This window comes from Cydia strobilella, chromosome 27 (assembly GCF_947568885.1).
Source record: "Cydia strobilella chromosome 27, ilCydStro3.1, whole genome shotgun sequence".
Classification (NCBI taxonomy): Eukaryota; Metazoa; Arthropoda; class Insecta; order Lepidoptera; family Tortricidae; genus Cydia; species Cydia strobilella.
Window position 1 is genome coordinate 1404152 of NC_086067.1, and position 19428 is coordinate 1423579.

The 19428-nt window shown below is 37.8% G+C and overlaps 2 protein-coding genes across 3 annotated transcripts in view; both read right to left on the reverse strand.

Annotated features, from left to right (window-relative positions):
* Nucleotides 1-1557: 1557 nt before the first annotated feature.
* LOC134753457 (uncharacterized) lies at nucleotides 1558-6965 on the reverse strand. Its single transcript, XM_063689330.1, has 3 exons — nucleotides 6891-6965; nucleotides 4403-4543; nucleotides 1558-1754 (listed from the first exon to the last, which is right to left on the reverse strand). The coding sequence occupies exons 1-3, from the start codon at nucleotides 6961-6963 to the stop codon at nucleotides 1558-1560; spliced, it is 411 nt and encodes a 136-aa protein (XP_063545400.1). The 5' UTR covers nucleotides 6964-6965.
* A 5865-nt stretch (nucleotides 6966-12830) lies between these two features.
* The window catches only part of LOC134753683 (putative fatty acyl-CoA reductase CG5065), a 28601-nt gene continuing 22003 nt past the window's right edge, over nucleotides 12831-19428 (reverse strand). The window contains exons 8-13 of one of the 2 annotated variants that reach the window (XM_063689623.1): nucleotides 18979-19099; nucleotides 18298-18420; nucleotides 15541-15660; nucleotides 14287-14438; nucleotides 13496-13601; nucleotides 12831-12963 (exon numbers count right to left, since the gene is read on the reverse strand). In XM_063689623.1, the coding sequence (XP_063545693.1) occupies nucleotides 12849-12963; nucleotides 13496-13601; nucleotides 14287-14438; nucleotides 15541-15660; nucleotides 18298-18420; nucleotides 18979-19099 (737 nt within the window). In that variant the 3' untranslated portion in view covers nucleotides 12831-12848. The remainder of the gene's footprint in view (nucleotides 12964-13495; nucleotides 13602-14286; nucleotides 14439-15540; nucleotides 15661-18297; nucleotides 18421-18978; nucleotides 19100-19428) is intronic. The other variant, XM_063689624.1, reaches the window with a different exon arrangement.

A 19428-nucleotide genomic window follows, 5' to 3' on the forward strand; every position in this document is an offset into this window, starting at 1 on the left:
CGACGGCTAAATAGGTAGTACTGCAAATAGGTAAATAGGTGGAACCTATTTAGCCCAGCAGCCTAGGTAGCCGAGCGACCTAGCGACTCTGCCTACTAAGCAAAAGGGCCTGGGTACGAATCCCGGTAAAACCAGTCATTTTTGTGTTCATAAGTCATAACGACATTCACGATTCACGGCGATTTGTTCCCGAGTTATGGATCTTATAAGATGTATTTATCTTAGTACGTATTAATCTATATGTCTGTATATCTTCACATAATACCCATAGTAGCTACAGGCTTCCCTTATTTAGTGTTTAGCCCTAAATTCAGTCGATCTATGTAGGATAACCCCCAAATTTTAATTATATTTTTATATTTAAAGCCCGGCGCTCGAATTCGTCTCGTTTGGCGTCGAGATTCTTGGTTCGTGAGGCAGAGGCACACAGATGCTCCACAAGGCGCTCGGCAAACGCGCAATTTATTTAAATTTTTCGCTTTATTCATTCTAGCTGTAGTTAGTTTTAGTTTTATATTCATGTTCCCATTCCTTGTATTAATTTTCTTTTCATTTTTAAGAAATTGATATGTTTTCTGAAAGAGCTACGTATTTTTATGATTTGATGTATGTAATTGCATCAATTCTATAGTAATTTAAATTGCATTTTTTCTTATTTACTCGTAATGCATGTTAATTATATGATGTAATGTTTTTAAAAGATATGTCCCGCCGAGTTTGTAGCCGGTCCCATATTGAATAATTCTGTTTATCTTCAATTGAGGGGGCATTTAAATCTTCTCGAGGCAGAGGTGTAGGGTTAGAACCGGCGTAGCTTTATTTGACGTTCATAAGCGCATTGTAATATATATGTCTACTTGAATAATAAACTATCTTTTCAACACACTTGCTCAAAACGACGTTTTTATTCCACCGATTTTTGGCTCATAATCCTAGATATTAAACACGCGTGCTCTTTCAGTGTATTATTCCACTCGTGCTTTTTCATTATATTATCCGGCTGAGTTAAGAAGGTAACTGATTGCTAATAATATGCATGGAAATGCCCCGGGCGAGGGGCGGCCGGCAGTATGACAGATGCAACACACAATACTAACTGCTTTAACCATTAAAATTTGATTAATATGAGTTTTTTTTTCTCGCAAGTGTGTTGAAAAACGTCGTATGAAACGCGTGTGCATTGGTCATTACACACATCGGCTTTCTTATTGCGCGCTCGCTTACAGCTCGCGCGCACAATATCGCCTCGTGTGTAATGACCAACTTAGCACACTTGTATCATAATGTACTATTATCTTTTATCTTTGTAAGTTAGATTATCTTGAATTTTGATTCAGATCTTATGCAATAGTACATTAACTCAGTCGGACAATACAATGAAAAAGCACGAGTGGAATAATACACTGAAAGAGCACGCGTGTTTAATATCTAGGATTATGAGCCAAAAATCGGTGGAATAAAAACGTCGTTTTGAGCAAGTGTGTTGAAAATAAACATTATCGCACTTTACCTATGTAATAGGTACCTACTCTTAAGTTTTGATCGAACTGTTAACATTTACTTACACTGGGGTCCATCAGCTGTCTCAAATCTAATAGAAATCTTCTTGCTTTTCGTTGTAGACGGTTTTCCATTCACTGTTTTCTCCTTAAAGCAAAATATTTCTGCTTTATTGTCGTCTGGTGTGAGTGGCCATTGTAAATCCAATCCTTTAGTCCCGTTTCCGTAGCTTTCCTCATATAGTGCTACTGTTTCTTTTTATATGAAACAAGGGTTATTAATGTTCAATTTAGACTACAACTGGGGTTTCCATACAACAGGAATCCCCATAACATGTCAGGATTTTTGGTCCTTCGTCCGAATTGCGGGGGGACTTGGGAAGGTTTTTGGTCCTTCGACCGAATTGCGGGGAGACTTGGGAAGGTTTTTGATTCTTTCTCCGAATTGCGGGGGTACTTGGAAAGGTTTTTTGTCCTTCGTCCGAATTGCGGGGGGACCTGGTAAGCTTTTTATAAAACCTCAACAGGAAAGAGAAGATTATGCTGTAGTATTTATTTATTTAACCTTTATTGCACAATACAAGAAAGTACCTACACAATTTATTACCTACATTGGTGCGGAAAGAAAATCAGTAAGTATAGAGATAAAAGTCACTATTTAAATACTACTATTTTCAATATACATACATAAATAAAGGCTGTCCTGGAAGTAAAGAGACAACTTTCAAAGTCTTACTGACTGAAAGTATTATTAAAAGAAAATAAGTTTTGGTGTCGTTGCATCTACGATTTCGTTATCTGTTATTTAAAGTGGGAATTTCGTTACTGCATATTAGTTTTTCAAAATGAATTATCAGAACATGAAGCACTTGCTAATAGGATTATTCACAATTGCCTTTATTTTACGAGTCTCATACTTAAAAGGATATATTAAAACACTTTCTTCAAGTAAAAGCTAGACAAACTGTATAAGTATATACAATAATAAGACTTTATGAAGAAACGGGTGAGATTAGTTTTAAGAAGATACCGGTTAGAAATAGTACAATCACGGTACCTCAAAATATTAACAGAGTTAAGTCTATTTTTGATAAGGCTCCTTTAACGTCCGTCAGAGTGGCAGCAGATAAATTAAAAGTATCAAAATCGTCTGTCGCCAGAATGAAAAAAACCGGCCAAGTGCGAGTCGGACTCACACACGAAGGGTTCCCGCAGCATTAACTATAGATTAGATTAGATTAGATTAGATATATTTATTTCTTAAAGAAAAAGGCACAGTATTTTACAAAAAGGGATAAAACAAAGGCTTTCACTAAAAGATCGTCAACTAAAGATTAGAACAGAAATAATAGAATATAAAATAAATAAATAAAACAAATGTCACAAAAAAAGAGATGTCAATGTATATCTTATCTGTGTATATCTTACCCACAGGCTGCACGTGTTTAAGCTCTGGCAGTAGGCCTTAAACAAGGTTATTTTGACTTCTTTTGTACACCGTGCAAACCTGCGGGCAAGCATATTACAACGCACAGCCATGGAGCGTCTCTTCGACAATGAAACGCTTTGTCTCTCTATCACTCTTCCATATTAGTGCGACAGTGACAGTTGCGTTTCGATCACTACGGAGCGTAAGCGATTGGCATGTTGGCTACGCGGCCTGAGCAAGACCATCAAGCAAGCCGTCCAGTACTTTGGCAACAAAGGTAGCTAACGATATAGGTCTGTAGTTGCCTCTGTCAGACAAATCTCCCGTCTTGTTCTTTACTTTACATAATATAGGGATTTTTATTTTTAACCGACTTCAAGATTTCAAAAGGAGGAGGTTATCAATTCGGTTGTATGTTTTTTTTTTTAATGTTTGTTACTCCATAACTCCGTCATTTCTGGACCGATTTTGAAAATTTTTTTTTTTATTGTTATTGGTCCCGTTTTGGTCAAAACGCAGTTCTGATGATGGGATCCATGAGGAATCGAGGGAACTCCTCAAATGTAAAAGGCATACATATAGTGATTTTAGTATTTTCATCAACAAATCAAGCATTTACATTTAAAAAAGTGACATTTGATGTAGTGGAACTGCTGATGATGATCAGAACGGAACTCTTCAATGACGCATAGTTCACGTTTGGCGATTTGTCCTCTTCGTTATGATTGGTAAGCAAGTTAGGTTTTCAAGACACATTTTTGTCAAGCTCGAGTTCTGATGATGGGATCCATGAAGAATCAAGGGAACTCCTCAAATGTGAAAGGCATACATATAGTGATTTTTGTATTTTCATCAACAAATCCAGCATTTCCATTTAAAAAAGTGACATTTGATGAAGTGCAGCTGCTGATGATGATCAGAAATATCAGATTTATTCTCTTCGTTATGGACCCAGACCCAAACTTGGACCTGGACTTTTTTTTGGACTGCGATCCTCACAGAACCGAACTGCTATCAGAAAAGTGGGTTAGGTTAGGTTAGAACTGTGACCCTTACAGAAACGAAATGCTATCAGAACATTGGGTTAGGTTAGGTTAGAACTATGACCCTTACAGAAACGAAATGCTACTAGAAACGTGGGTGGTTTTACCTCATTTTAGTTAGGCAAAAGATGCTGTCTTTTTCATTTCATTGTCTGGAGTGCACCATCAACAATAAGTAACCTTTCAACGGCATCCCCCATTGAAGTCGGTTTTTTTTTCTTAAAAATTATTTTTAGGTAGGTTTAGTTTAATTGTTTTATTTTATAAGTAGTCTTAATTTTGTTTTATACAATTAATGTAAATTTTATTTATCATCTTTTCAATAAAGCTAAATTAGTAATAATGACGTGAGAAAATTTAAGAATTTTTAATCTGATGCCCGAAAATTTTCAGGATATTCCATTTTTACACATGGCAGCCCCTAATAATACCTTGTTTTTTATTTTTCGTCATGCTCCAAGATAATTTATCTCCTTTATCCAAGTATGCCTCGCAAGTGAATTCCATATACGGTTTTTTATCGTCTACATATTTTTCTGGTGTCACTGTTAGTTCCCCGCTCGGCTTCTGACCTGATAAGTAGTAGAAGTAGTATTAGTACCTAATCACTGTATTGTACAAATACAAATGTTTTATTTTGGAAATAAAATTATAACAGTACGTTTATGCTACGAATGAAAACAATACTACAATGAGGCTTGAAAGAAAAACATTATACAACTATTTAGTTAAAAAGAAACTGTGAAGAATTTACAGATACAGTTTACAGAGATGACAAAGAAAAGAAAGAAAAAAAAGAAATCGAGTAACGTAATATAAAACAAATGCTAAAAGAGCAAAACGGCATTTTGTCATTTCGCGAAATTAAAACAAAAATACGCATAACGCCAAATACGCTTTATGACATAAACGCAGAATGCCAAAAAACGCATAATGCCAAAAACGCAAAACGCCTAATCACTGTCAGAATTCAGGTCAATCTTTAGTTTCCAAGATTTTAAAATTTTCGTATGAGTACATTTCCTTCGCAACTTAACTAGTAGGAGCCCCGCTTCGCGGGGCTTCGCGGGGCTACCACTAGTTAAGTTACGTTCATGGTATAATAATATACTCCGCCTGGTACTCTCTTCGGTGCCTCGCGAACCACGTGACTGACACAAGCCTACGTCATCGTGAACCTTTTAACAGCACGATGACGTAGCTATATAGTGTCAGTCACGCGGTTCGCGAGTCTCGGAAGAGAGTACCTTGTTTTATTATACCATGGTTACGTTATAGGAAATAGGAAGCGGGGCTTCGTCTAGACCGGGTCGAGGGATTTCGTACAAAAACAAAAACAAGCTTTTGGCATTATGCGTATTTGGTTTTTATACAGCTTTGGCATTCCACGTGTTTGGCATTAACAGAATTTGGCAATACAAGTCTTTGGCGTTTCGCGTATGAATGGCGTTTTGCGTTTTTGGCATATGCGTCTAAAGGGAAATTGGTGTTCTTTAAATTCATATAACCTAGATATTCATATCGATTGTAAATTCGGGGGTATAAGAAGACAGAGAAATAGCGTGCAAATGTAATTTTAACAGCAGTAACAGGGTTTTTCAAAATACGATTTTTAAATAAGTAAGTGTTGTAATTTGATGAGCTTAGGACTTTATGTATCACACACACAGTGACGTATTATTTCTGAATTAAAATAATTAAATAAATATTTCCAGTTCCAATAATACTCGATATCTTTTTTTTTTCTCCCAACATCTTAGTTTAGGTACTAACATAGTAATTTAAGTATATTTGTAAGTAACAAAATATGGATTGTATTATCGTCCGAAATAAATGTTTTTTTTTTTTTTTTTACCCTACTGCGTCAGAAGGAGAGTAACGGTTTTTGAGTGTATTTATGTACCTATGTTAATTTATTTGACACGCTCTACAGCCCAAACGGCCTGTGTTAAGGATGACTCACGTTAGACCGGGCCGTGTCCGGGCCGGAGCTTCCAGCGCTTCGTTTTCTATGGAAAGCATCTCGTGATCATCTGTCATGTCATAGAAAAGTAAGCGCCGGAAGCTTCGGCCCGGTCTAACGTGAATCATCCTTTATTTAGTGACATAGGCATTTTTAAAATGGCGCCCGCAAATTAAAAGGGGGGAGGGGTACCTATTTATTTTTTTACCATAGCAATTTGGGTATCAAATGAAAACTATTGAAAAAAGTTTTTTAAAAATATACACGGTCGCTAAAAAAATAACTGCATTCCCGTTGCCAGAGAGGTTTTGGGATTATAGTAAGCAACTTTTACTATGGGACCAACCCAGAAATCGCGAAAAAAATTTGGCTGTTTCATACATTTTGGCTAGTCCCAAAGTAAAAGTTGCTCAGTATCATAGAGTAACTTATACTAGAGCGGTACTGTCATAGTAAATTTTGTAACCACAGTAAATTCACTGCCATCTATCGACACACTTTAAAACTAAAAATGAAGATTTATAAAAATACGATAAAATGTATTTAAATATGGATAAATGATTTTTTTTATTTGCATTAATTATTTTTATGATTTTGACCCATGTTCTTTCACTGATATGCGTAAAAATTGTTAAATAACAAACGAAACCGTCAACGCCATCTATACGACAGTAGGCCAAAGCTAGTAGCGCCCTCTAATCGAGAGTCAAATTTTCTTGATTTTCGAGGCACGTTTTTTCCTTAGACTGTATCCATCTATTACGGAGTTATATCTATCTTTGCTCAGTATAATCCAAAAACCTTTCTGGCAACGGGAATACACTTATTATTTAGTCACCCTAAGTACTTAAGCAGTGGTTTTTTGTTTTGATAAAAATAATTCCTCTGGTTTGATATTCGACAAGCTATCTTGTATATTCTACACCCAATGGTTATATTATAAAAAATATACTTACAGTTAACCACAATGATGTATAAATAAATTATTAGAGAACATGTTGGGATTGGAAACGTTTTGACTTTGATCATAATGATCATAGTTGTCACAACGGAACGTTCTATAGTATTCAATGTCGAGCTGTAAGAGCGGCGCGCCTCCGTAATGCTTCTAATTTAGCCCATACTCGTGTAGGTACCTATCTAACTATGATTAAAAGAAAACACTAAGCTAAGTGCGAGTTGAACCCGCGCTCTGAGGGTTCCAATGAGGAAAAAGATGTTAACCAAACTGCTATGGGTTTGGATTCGAGATTTATTTATTATTATTCGGATATCCAACAGCTCTTAATATATCTATAGGTTTTATAAATGTTATACAAAAAGCCAATTACACAGGTTCTCACCAGTGGATACAGACAGATTAACAAAAAACAATTGGTGGTTAGCACTATTGCACGTTACCTACATTTTAAGCAGAGTAACTATTTTTATTTCAAAATGAACTAAAGAAGATTCAAAATTTAAATAATACTTAGGCTAAACTGTCACCTAAATATATATCACCTAAGCGTTTATTACTTGGGTAGATGCTACTGGGACGTAAATGATCAAGAATATTGAAATCTATATAACAATTTATTAAATTTACACTAATACTAATATACACTATCTCGTTTTAGCTTAGAGATAAGGTTCTGTTTACTATATGTAAGTAGGAGATAATAATTAAGTTTAGATTAAGTTAAATTAAGTAAGTTTAAGTTAAATTAAGTGAAATTAAGTTAAGTTAATGGTTTAATTTTATGCTTCTACAAGGGCAAGAGTGGGTTCGAAGCCTAGATACTGGGTCTGTTTACTAAAGAGTTGGCCGGTTTCCAGTACAATACCCCACGTCCCTCGGATGTGCGTGGCGTGGTGGAGTTTGACTTGAGGCCAGGAGACGAAGCGCGGCCAAGGTCAAGGTCGCTCAAGGTCGACACGAAGGCAGCTCACGACGGTAGCTGAGCCGTCGGAGGGAGCGCTTTAGGTAGCGGTTACAGGCTTTATCAAGCCCAAGGCTATTGTGGCAAAATGCCGATGCTGATCTGCGCGAGCTCCAGGTCCAAGACTGGCGAGAAACTGCACAGGACCGGGATCAGTGGCGAACTGTCGTGTTGGAGGCCAAGACACACTTTGGGTCGCTGCGCCAGAGGAGTAGTAGTAGTAGGCTATATATATTAGAATTATTTTGAATCCAGACCATTACCTACAGTGTATTTTTACAAGCTTTTTATTAACTTGTAATGTAGCTATGTATGTAGGTAACTATGTTTGTACGGGTTCTTGCAAGTTAAATTTGACCTAATTCCCGACTTCCAATGAAGCTGAAAATTTGCATACATATGTAAGTCGGGTGACAATGCAACATTATGGTACCATGGAGACAGGAGGTGACCATAGGAACTCTGATAAAACAACGCAACCTAATTGTGTTTGGGGTTGTTAGTATTAGGTGCCTGTGGAAAGAAAAGTACAGTCAGTCATGTTAAGATTGATAAGTAGATGGGCTAGATGGCGCATTATGGAAAGGACTTGTAACTAAATATTTATGTATAATAAAATTTAGGTATGTATTTACACTTTAAACTGGCGCGATTTGTACATCAAAGTACTTAGCCAAAGCTTTCGACACAGTGTCTATACCCATTTTGTTGACGAAGCTTGAAGGTTCGGGAATTAGGGGTCTTGGACTTTAATGGTTTCGCAGCTACCTCACTAATAGAAGGCAGTGCGTAAAACTGGGTACAGCCACAAGCGACCAATTGGGGTTATCCTTTGGAGTTCCGCAGGGGAGCATTCTGGGTCCTACATTGTTTTTAATATACTTGAACGATCTAGCCTCAATAGAAATGCAACAAGTAATAGGTAATGTCGGGTAGTTTAGTGTTGTTTACCAATATCTCAATTGACATGTGAGTAGTATACTTTCTTTATTGTACACAATACAGGTTTACATAAAATTTACAGAAATAAAGGTAAAGGAGGTACGTTTGGTTATTTTCCCGGGGGGCGTCGCGGATAGAATGCCGCAAGCGATCCCATGCGCTCCCCTAACGGCAAGGAGGGTGACGCGGCAGGGGATGTTAGTGGGCATTCTCCTCCCCTCCCTCTGGCTAGCAGACAATGTTACGGAAGGAGCGAGTCCCACATACCACCCCCCAATGGGCTTCCCCAGCCCGGGAGTGGAAATGCATTAACCCCTGCGCCAGAAGAAGTTTTTTTTTGGTTATTTTAAGTACCATAAAACCAGTGTTTTAAAAGTGACCCAGGCGACCGTAACCATCATGATAACGAGTGACAAGAAAAAGTTAATTTACCCATATACATCAAACTGTCAAAATATTTTTATTATACAGAGAGGAAAATGGGGACTATGTTTCAACGTCGTCCACTTTCGTCTTATAATGTCATGTGAAATATTCGCTGTCAACGGGTAAATCTCGGTAGCGGAGCTGGTAGTGCGGTGGACTAGCTATGAGTTTTCTACTTTCCCTTTATTTCTAAGCCACAGTAGGTACAAGATTTAGCACGTGTAAAGAAATCTATCAAAAACTGTAATTAAGTTCATTAATTGAATTGACGTTTTATCTGAAAATAGTGCATCTACTCATTAGAGCAAGTAGTAATCCTTCGACAAATCTAACAGAAAAACTAAAAACAGTGAAATGCCATCAAAATAATTTACGATCATGGATCTCGAAACAATTAAAATTAGCTCAAATACCGAGTTGATCATTATCTTCATTATTAGTTTCACAAAATTGAACGAGAATATATTTAGTTCTTTTACAAGGGGGCAAAGTTGTTGTTTAACCCCTTGCTAATATCTTTTTAATACAGTTGCTCAAAAAGTGCTACTTTTCGTGGCTGTTTAGCGTGCGGAAAGTTGGTTTTCGCGAACTAGTGCTTTTTACTTTTCCAATTTTTTTAAATTTTTACTTGTTCCATGACTACTTATTGATGAGTGTTAATATTAGTTTCATTTAAACGTCGTAATCAACATAAAAACCTACTGTTAATGTAAGAATACGCAAAATATGCATATTTCATATTTTATTACTTACCTCTTCATCATTATAAGTATTATAACACGTTTATTTTTTAATGTTGAAAAACCGTTCTTAATAAGTTGTCTGAATGGAACGGAACGCCTGTCAAATAAGAGGCGTATTTTCTTACTGCAAGAATGTTTTAAGTTTCCAAAGGCAACATTCGATATTGTTTTTATAAATATACGATACACAAATAATCATAAATAACGATATTTAGGTAATAATGATAATAAAATGTTTTAATATTTACAATTGTTTCTGTCTTATAACATGCATTTGAAAAAAAAAACTTTCATTGAAGTGGGTTCAATAATAATAACAAAATCAATTCTAGTCGAATAAAAGCCACTTCTTCATAATGTCAATGTCAATGATGTCACAGAATTAATAATATAAAAGAATCGAATTCCGTTCCTTACTTGTTGCTTTTCTTATTTTTTCGCAATTGTATTAAAAAACGTCGTTCGATACACGTGCGGAAATGTCATTCTTCACTCGTCCCGAGTCTTGCCACTCGTGAAGTAATGACATACTTTCCGCACTAGCATCGAAATGTACTATTTTTTTGTTTAGAAACAGTCTTATAAAACATGTAGGTTAAATAAGCTAACATCTAGAATTTCTTTTTTTTTATGTGATAGTCAGCAAAGGAGCAGACGAGCCGCCTGATGGGAAGCAGTCATCGTCGCCCATGGACATAAGCAACATCACAAGAGCCACTTAAGCATTTCTGACCCTTGAGAACCCTAAATACCCGCTTTTTAAAGAATCCCATGGCGTAGCACAAAGGAAATACCTCAGGAGGCAACTCATTCCACATTCTGCACGTTCTGGGAAGAAACGAGCGAGATGCCCGCTTATTCTTGGTGTGCCATGTGTCTAAGAAGTGAGCTTTGCTCCTTTGGCGGGAGGTGCGATGATAGAAACGAGACGATGGCACCAGATCAAAAAGTTTTTCGGAACATTTCCCATTGTACAGACGGTAGAACATGCAAAGCCAACGTCTCTCCGAAGACTAAGGGGTTCTAAGCCGTCAGTAAGTTCGGGCTTGCCGACAATCTTTTAATGTATACCTATAGTTTTCTGTATGTAACACATATTTTTTAATAAACTTAATACTATGAAGTGCTATCTGAATATTATTAATTAATTTAAGCCATTTAATTATACACATATTTATATTTCATTAATAAATTAATAAATAAAATAAAATATTATCAAATTAATTAACATGCATGTTTAAGTCGGTAGTAATTTTATACAATAATTTAATTATTTTCTTTATTTATCTTTTATCTTAGGCTAGGTTTTTATTATTAAGTTTTTATTTAATTATTTTTATTATTAAGGACCTCTTGACGAGTAAAGGCCTCCTCCATTTTACTCCATATTTCCCTATCTTGGGCTATTGTTACCCAGTCGTCGCTGGCAAACTTTTTTAGTTCTTCAGCTCTTCTTTCCAGTGGGCGGCCTGACTTTCTTTTACCGGGAGGTCCCGCCCATGACTCTTTTAGTCCATTTTTCGTTGTTCATTCGTGCGACGTGGCCAGCCCACTTCTAATTTAGCTTCTTGCAGTGTGATAGTGCGTCGATAACTTTAGTCTTTTCCCGTATGACGTTGTTTGTCTCTAAGTTTTAAGTTCATGATGCTCTGCTCCATGGCTCTTTGACAAGTTATAATTTTTCTTTTCGTATATGCATTATATATCCATGTTTGGCCTGCGTAGGAAAGACAAGGTAGGAGACATGAGTCCAAAATTTTCTTATTTTGTGTTAAGGGTTAGACTTTAGGACTTCCTTGTGGCTCCAGAATTTATTCCACGTCATTGTAATACGTTATTCTAATTCGTCACAGTGCACAGTGTCTAGACTTTGATAGAGATAGCTGTTTACCTAAGTATATATATTGCTCTACAAACTCTACCTGTCTGTTTTCGACGAAAATAGGTCTATGAGTTTTGTTGGACATGATTTTTGTTTTATCGATATTTAATGCAGGAATACAAACCAATGAAACAATTTTTATGTTAACAATATTTTATTAAATAAAAAATGTAAAATCTTAAGTAGGTAGGATATTATTTAACTCAATATTGGTTGACTTTGGGTCTTGGGAGCATGTGGGAATTAGGTATCGAACATCGAAAATCGCGTCTTCTCCGTCGTTTCAATTATGAAAAGCAATAGAAATGGAGATACACGTTTTCGAATTTTCGAACTGAAATCTTAAAGTGCCCTAGTAAATATTGTTTTCTTTGGATTGCAAAGTCGCTCGATGTAGTTTAGAAGGGACCCACCATCAGTTATAATGGCACTACCAGCAAGGTTTGGGTCAGACACTGGTGAAAAGGCGTTTTCGGATTTTTATCATGATTATCCCAAAAAAAAAGAAATTCAAAGTGGCGGCCATTTTTTACAAACTGACTAATATTTAGTTGCGAATTCATATTTAATTCAGGTAGCGTTCGGATCCTCAGATATCAATTTTTATCATGATTAGAACAATTGTTCCGTCGGACGTACCGTTTTTGATCTACAACGGTCATACACATTTTATAACAAACTCGTTCGCATCTTTCCTGTAGACATAGCAAAGTTAGGGAATCTAAAGCTAATTTTTATGCGGCACCTTTCCAGACGGGATACATGATACATCTTACCATAAGAGTCGTTAACTTTTATTGTATTGTCCACAGACATCTTTTTTGAAAATATCTTTGACCCACAGCCACAAGCAAAAAGTGGAAAAACAGCAAAAATGTATGCACACCTCATGGGTCGTGGGAAGAAGCAAACTCGGATTAAAACGATTTTCAGGTTGCCGGGAATTAATTCTTCGAAAAAATCTAATTTGATTGGTCTAATATAGTATACGAGTCGAGATTATGTGGAGATGGCTTCAGGAACGGCGGTGGGGGTGGAAGAGAACCACCCGCTGATCCAGTACAGCAGCAGCGCCCAAAAACAAATGCGGAACAGCTTGTCCACGCACCACATCCTGGAAAAAAAAAAAGAGTAAATACTCGTAAAGAGACTCGGCGGCGCGTGCCTGTATGTAAGAGCGTATTGCAGGTCTGGCGCGAACGCTTGCGGCGCAATTTACAATAGTGGAATCCGCCGTGCACCCGCGCAGCGGACGCCTCCTTGATGTCTAATTCAAGCTATACACCATAAATTAAAAAACATTTAAAATTGTTTAAAAATAAAATGTTCTAAACTGCGTGCTGCACAAGATCATGGCCCCGACGGAAGACCAGCGGTAGCCCAGCCAGGATAGCACCATGCTGAGTCGGGACCATTTTGTGGCTTATATTATTTAAGTTAAATATATATTGTGTTACCTACCTGTTGTTTTCATCTTTTTTTGCCACGAATAAACGCTATCTATCTATCTATATTTCTGCAAAGGACAAAAAGGGCCAATAATGATAATGATGATGTTTTTAATGTCGAATTCATGTGCAACTGAAAGGAGCCTGTGGGAGCCTCGGGTAGTTGAAATAAGCATACCTTAGAGCCAATTAACTTACACTTTCATGTGTCTCTTCGCGGCGGGAATGGTGTCATCTGTCTCCTTGAGGATGTATCGACGCGCTGCTAAGATGCAATCTTCGAAGTAACGCGAGATATCTACACCTGCGTGAACAAGGAAGAAAATTTTATTAATTTTGTTGAGGGATATGGGTTGGCCTAATATATATAGAAATTCGATAGCACGAATCTCAGAGGAAATGACAAAAAATCCTGTAATACAATGTTTTGTCAGGGAGGGAGCAACTTAGAGAGGTTTTGAAAACAACATTTAGAAATACAACAGCCAAGTTTTTTTTTGTGATGGTCAGAAAACGAGCATACGTGACGCCTTATGAAAAGGGGTCACCGTCACCCATGGACATAAGCAACATCGGAGGAGCGTTGCCGACCCTTAAGAACTCTAAATACCCGCTTCTTGAAGAACCCCATGTCGTAGCGCAAAGGAAATACCTCAGGATGTAACTCATTTCACATTCTGCACGTAATTAAATAATAAAAAAATTTAAAAACTCGATAACCTATCAGATTCGATGTCGAGTCCTATCATGGGACGTTAATTCTCTATTGTATTTTGCAGTACCTGATGTAGTACAGCTCCGAACCTTAAACCTATGGCATCCGTGTAAAATATGAAAGTTAATACTTACCACTGGTGTAGTACAGCTCCGAGCCTTAAACCTATGGCATCCGTGTAAAATATGAAAGTTATATACTTACCACTGGTGTAGTACGGCTCCGAGCGTTAAACCTATGGCATCTGTGTAAAATATGAAAGTCATATACTTACCACTGGCATCCACTTTGTACTCTAGCCTTTCCCGTGGGTTCAGATCGTTTCTGTACTTCTGAGCGATGTCGGAATGGAAGTCCCACTGGTTGTTGGTGTAGTATTCGAAGACCTCAAAGCCTTTAGTTACGCGACGTTGAACGCGGCACAGACTGTGGATATTATTTTTATTATTATTTTATACTACGTCGGTGGCAAAGGCGAACAAGCATACGGCCTGCCTGATAGTAAGCGATCACCGTAGCCTATGGACGCCTGCAACTCGAGAGGTGTTAATGCGCGTTGCCGACCCTAACACCCCGCACCCTCGTTGAGCTCTGGCAATCTTACTAACCGGCAGGAACACAACACTATGAATAGGGTCTAGTGTTATTTGCCTGCGATTTTCCGTAAGGTATTAAACCATAATCTTCTCAACCCCAATGTGATTTTAAAAGGACATGTTCAAAACGGATTTTAAACTTGTGGAATTAAAGAAACTCTTCGTCAAGTCCAAAAGGGGGGAAGGGGAGGTTCAATGGGGGTTGCAAGAATAATAAAAAATAGGTGAGCAGTTTAATATATACGTAATCGCGGGCAGAGGCATATTACACTTGACGCTGCATCAAGTGGCGAGTCGGACAATAAAAGTCAGGTTCCGTATCTGTAATGCATCGCTAGCGGCACTACTGTTGCGCCCTAAGCAGGGTAAATATGAGAGTTCTGGACCAAGGGGGTGAGGGAGGGGCGAGGGTGCCACGCCCCTTTTTGGTCACGCCCCTTTTTGAGGTACGGAGTAGGGATAATATGTATGTTCTGCCGCACTTTAGGTATTTCTGATGACGTCAGAGAGGGGTGGAGGGGGAGCCACGCCCCTTTTTGCCCCTCCCCCTCCCCCCGTAGTAAGGCCGTAGTACGAAAGAGACAGCACGATTCAGATGATTTATGATCTAATTCTAGTTTTATATTACGATCTAGTCTCCCTCAGGCCAAACTTTGCAGACAAATTCAATTTTTGCTTTGTTAACATAAACATTCAAAATACAATGGACTGGAAGGCTAGTAAAAACTTTATGATTCAAGAAAGGGCCACATTTTTTGCTGACCAGATTGTATGGATTTTAGCTTAGAGGGCCTTTTGGACAAACGTGTTACAATTTTAATTTTTAACACTTCACGCAAAAAGAGGGGTGTTATAAGGGAAAGTTCTTTATGCACATGAAGCATAAGAACCCTTCTCTGATGAAAAGCCACATATACTTAAAATGTACGTACACAGGTTCGTATCGGAGACACCAAAGCAAGCAGTCAACCAAGATGGCGGGCAGCCAATGGAACAGCAGCAAGCAAATGTTGTGATACAGACGAGAGTGTTTCATCGATCCGCCGGGATACCTGATTCAAAGATTCATTTATTAGGTGTCAGTTTGGTATATATTAGGTCCATGATCCATGGTGTGTCTTTCGGCGTACGATATAAAAATATAACTATACTAAAATACCTAAGAGTACGCTAAACTATACTTAAAATAACAACAAACACTTAAATACAAGGCCAACCTCACATGCACAAAATTAAACTAGATATAAAACAAATGTCAGAGGTGTGTTTGTGGAACATATGTAGGGAAAACTATGTCCAATGTGGAGAGAGGGCAATAGGGAGTACTCTCTCCAGGCGGGTGTTATGCCTGGGGACCGAAGTCCACTGAGAGGTAGTCAGAAGGAGTATATATAGTAAGTGACATTTGAAACTCCGTAACCGCGATGTAGGTTTCTAGCTAATTGCGTCCTAGCTCCCTAACGCCATGTGTTAGATGACGTCGACAGTGGCAGCTAGAGGAGACGCCACATGTTTTTAAAAAGAAGCATGTCAAACAGCATGTCAGTGAAATAAATTCCATGTCAACAAGTACACAGTAGAACCTCCAATACTAATGGAGACCAAGACTAGTTTGGATAATCATAAGTGTGTCATAGATTTTTTCCAGATTATTGTTAGACGAAGTTTGGCGAACTAGACGACTTAGCCTGATAAGCAGGGGCCGGAAAACCCCTCTAGAATTAAGTCATTCATGTGGATTAAGCGGCGCCGTCGACTGGACAGGAATGGCTTTGGATAGAGTAGCATAACGGTCTTTGGTGCAGGGACCGGACAACCCTTTCCGCGATAAAACCCTTTCAATGGGTGACACTTAAACACGGCTAACACATTGAAAGACTTTCCCTTTTGAACTGCAAGCCCATTCATACCCTTACCTTTGACTAACCCTTACCGAAAAACTAACCAAAAATAAGGCTAGCTCTTAATAAGGGTTACCCTTATCTTTAAGCGCTTTTTATAAAGGTTTCCCTTTGCGTGAAAGAGACAGGATTAGTATATACCTACGGTAGTGTATGAAAAGGAAAGAAAATACGTGCCTAGTCAAAGAACGCCGCCGTCGCCGCCGACGAACGCTCGGATTCGAAGTAATGTGTGCTTTATGACCAAGGTAGACGACTTAAATTAGCACGCTTATATGCTAAAAGGGAAGCCCTTTATAAGGCTAACCCTTATAAGCAATATGCAAGGTGTTGGTGAGCGGATGATAAGGGTTTTGTAAGGGTATTTGGGCTACCGATTACTCAAATGTGGTAGCTTTATATAAGGGTTTTTAAAACCAAAACAAAGGGTTTCGTCTGGCAAAGGGTATGGTGAGTTAAGCCTTATGCAATACCCTTATAAAACCCCGATAAGGGATAGCGGGCCGGTCCCTGCTTTGGTGTCGGAGGCCAAGATCCACTTCGGGTCGTCGCGCCACAGCAGTAAGTAAGTACTCGTAAGTATGTGGATTAAGCCTTAAGCCTATTGTTAATTAATCGTTTGTTTGGGTTGGCATTTGATTCTGTTAATTTTATATTATTATACTAAATTAAGTTTATGATGAATTTATCGTTTAACTGACAGGTATTGTGTAAGCGCTTTGATAAGGTTTATGATGGGGTTAATTCTGAAACTAAGAGCTTAATTGTGTCGGTTGTCATGGTAACATCTTTAACATTTAATAGCTACGACTGTTTAGATCAATTTCGTTTGCGCTCAGTCATTAACCTATATTCGCAATTAATTCTACTCGGGTTAATCTTTTACAAACTTAACCGGTGATATAATTATTAATCCGAATTATGAGGTATCTCAAAACAAGCGTTTTAATAACTCGATTAATAATAAAAACCTCTGGCTATTCGTCCCCATTTCCCCAAGTATATCCCTGGCTTTGGATTAGCGTTGAAAAAACCGGGAAAATTTCGGGAAAATTTGAAACGACTCGTTTTTTTCAAGTTTCTTTCGAAAAACAATGTATTTTTCAATATACTTAATTAGGAATTTAAAGAGGTAGGTTAAGGTTGGGGGGCGTTCAAATATTACGTAACGCAATTTTCGAAGATTTTTGACCCCCCTCCCCCCCGTGTAACGCGCTGTAACGTTTTCCGGTCCCCCCCCCCACCTAAAAGTTACGTAACACCAAAGTGACCATTTTTACCTAAAAGTCACAATTATGTTTAGGAAAGTATAATCATAAAATTGAAGAAATGAGCGACCGTGTTGTATGAGGTATGTTATAGCATGAAAGTAAAGGAAGCGAAAGAGGTATGTCAGGATCGTAACAAGTGGAAATCCGTGGTCTCAGCCTACCCCTCCGGGAAATAGGCGTGATTATAATGATATTTATTTAAAAAAAAAAAATTTTACGTAACGCCTTGTTCCAAACTGTAACGCATCGTAACGTTTTACAAGACCCCCCCTCCCCCCCAATTGCGTTACGTATTATTTGAACGCCCCCTTGCATGTCTAAAGTGTTTGTTTATGGCATTGACACTGTCATCACTCATCAGTGGCATTGTGTGTGACGTACTAATTTTTTCTGAATAGAACTGGAAAAAAACCGAAATAAAACGAAATTTTGTAAAATTCCCGAAAAAAACATTAGACTTTTTCCGGAATTTTCATTCCTACTTTGGATGTGTCCATACACTGCTGTGACCACTTACCAAGCAACTCCATTGAGCGGCACTCTGTTCAAGATGATTTCTCTGCCGGCTTCTATCATCTCCTCCCAAGTGACCTTGACCTCTGCTGAAGATGTGAAATTGACGACCTTGATATGATGGACACTGAAAACGAGGTTAGATAGTGTAGTTGAGTGAATCCACTTTTTAATGATAGTTTGTTGTTGGGAAAAAACTAGTAAAATCTAATTTTTGTTTTATTTTATTTTGTAATTGCAATTTTTTTTTAAAGCTGGTCACTTTTGCAACAGTTCTGCCAGACATTGTCGTCCTTCCTTTACCGTCCAAACTATAGAGTCAAGAGACAAGAGTCAAAATATTCTTTATTCAAATAGGTCTAGCAACAAGCACTTTTAAATAGACCTCAAGTCCCTATAAAAATATGAGGCTTATAATAGCACTTTTACACTGACTGACTGACCTTATTCAAACAAAATAGATACTTTGAAGTAGTGCCAAGGATAGAAAATGATGTTGTTGGTGATGTTAATGATGATAGCGGTAATAATGATTATGATCTGACGGGGAGCCAGAGGAATTTTCCCTGTTTTTTCTTAAAATTAGATGAGGCAAGTCCGTGAAAAACAACAGAACTTATTAAGAATAAAGATGATGATACTTGCGTTGGTGATGAAAATTATAATAATAATGATGAAGACTCACCCCTGCTCGATAAACTCCCAGCAGGTGATCATGATTCCGTTGATGAAGACGTCGACAGGAAGATAATCAGCGTAGCTGTTGCTCTTGCAGTACATAGTCCTGATAACACCCTTGCCGGCACCTGAAAACATGTCTCAGCTTAGCTAAAGATTTGTTGATGTTATGTAAAAGATGTATTTATAAAGTCTCAATGGCGTTATCCATAAACGTCAGTCAAATGTAACAAGCAGTTGATTGTCGTTTGTCCATATGTCATTTTGATATTTCTGTTTGTTGGAAAGAAACATAAAGAAACAAAATTTAACAGAAATTTGTAAGAGCTTGCTAACTTTTACCAAACCACGAGCAAGCTATACACAGCAAGTAGTAACGGCTGAAGAATATAGCGCTGTATACCGCCATATGATTCATGGCAATTAAATTGTAAAATTTTAGCACGGAGCCGCATTA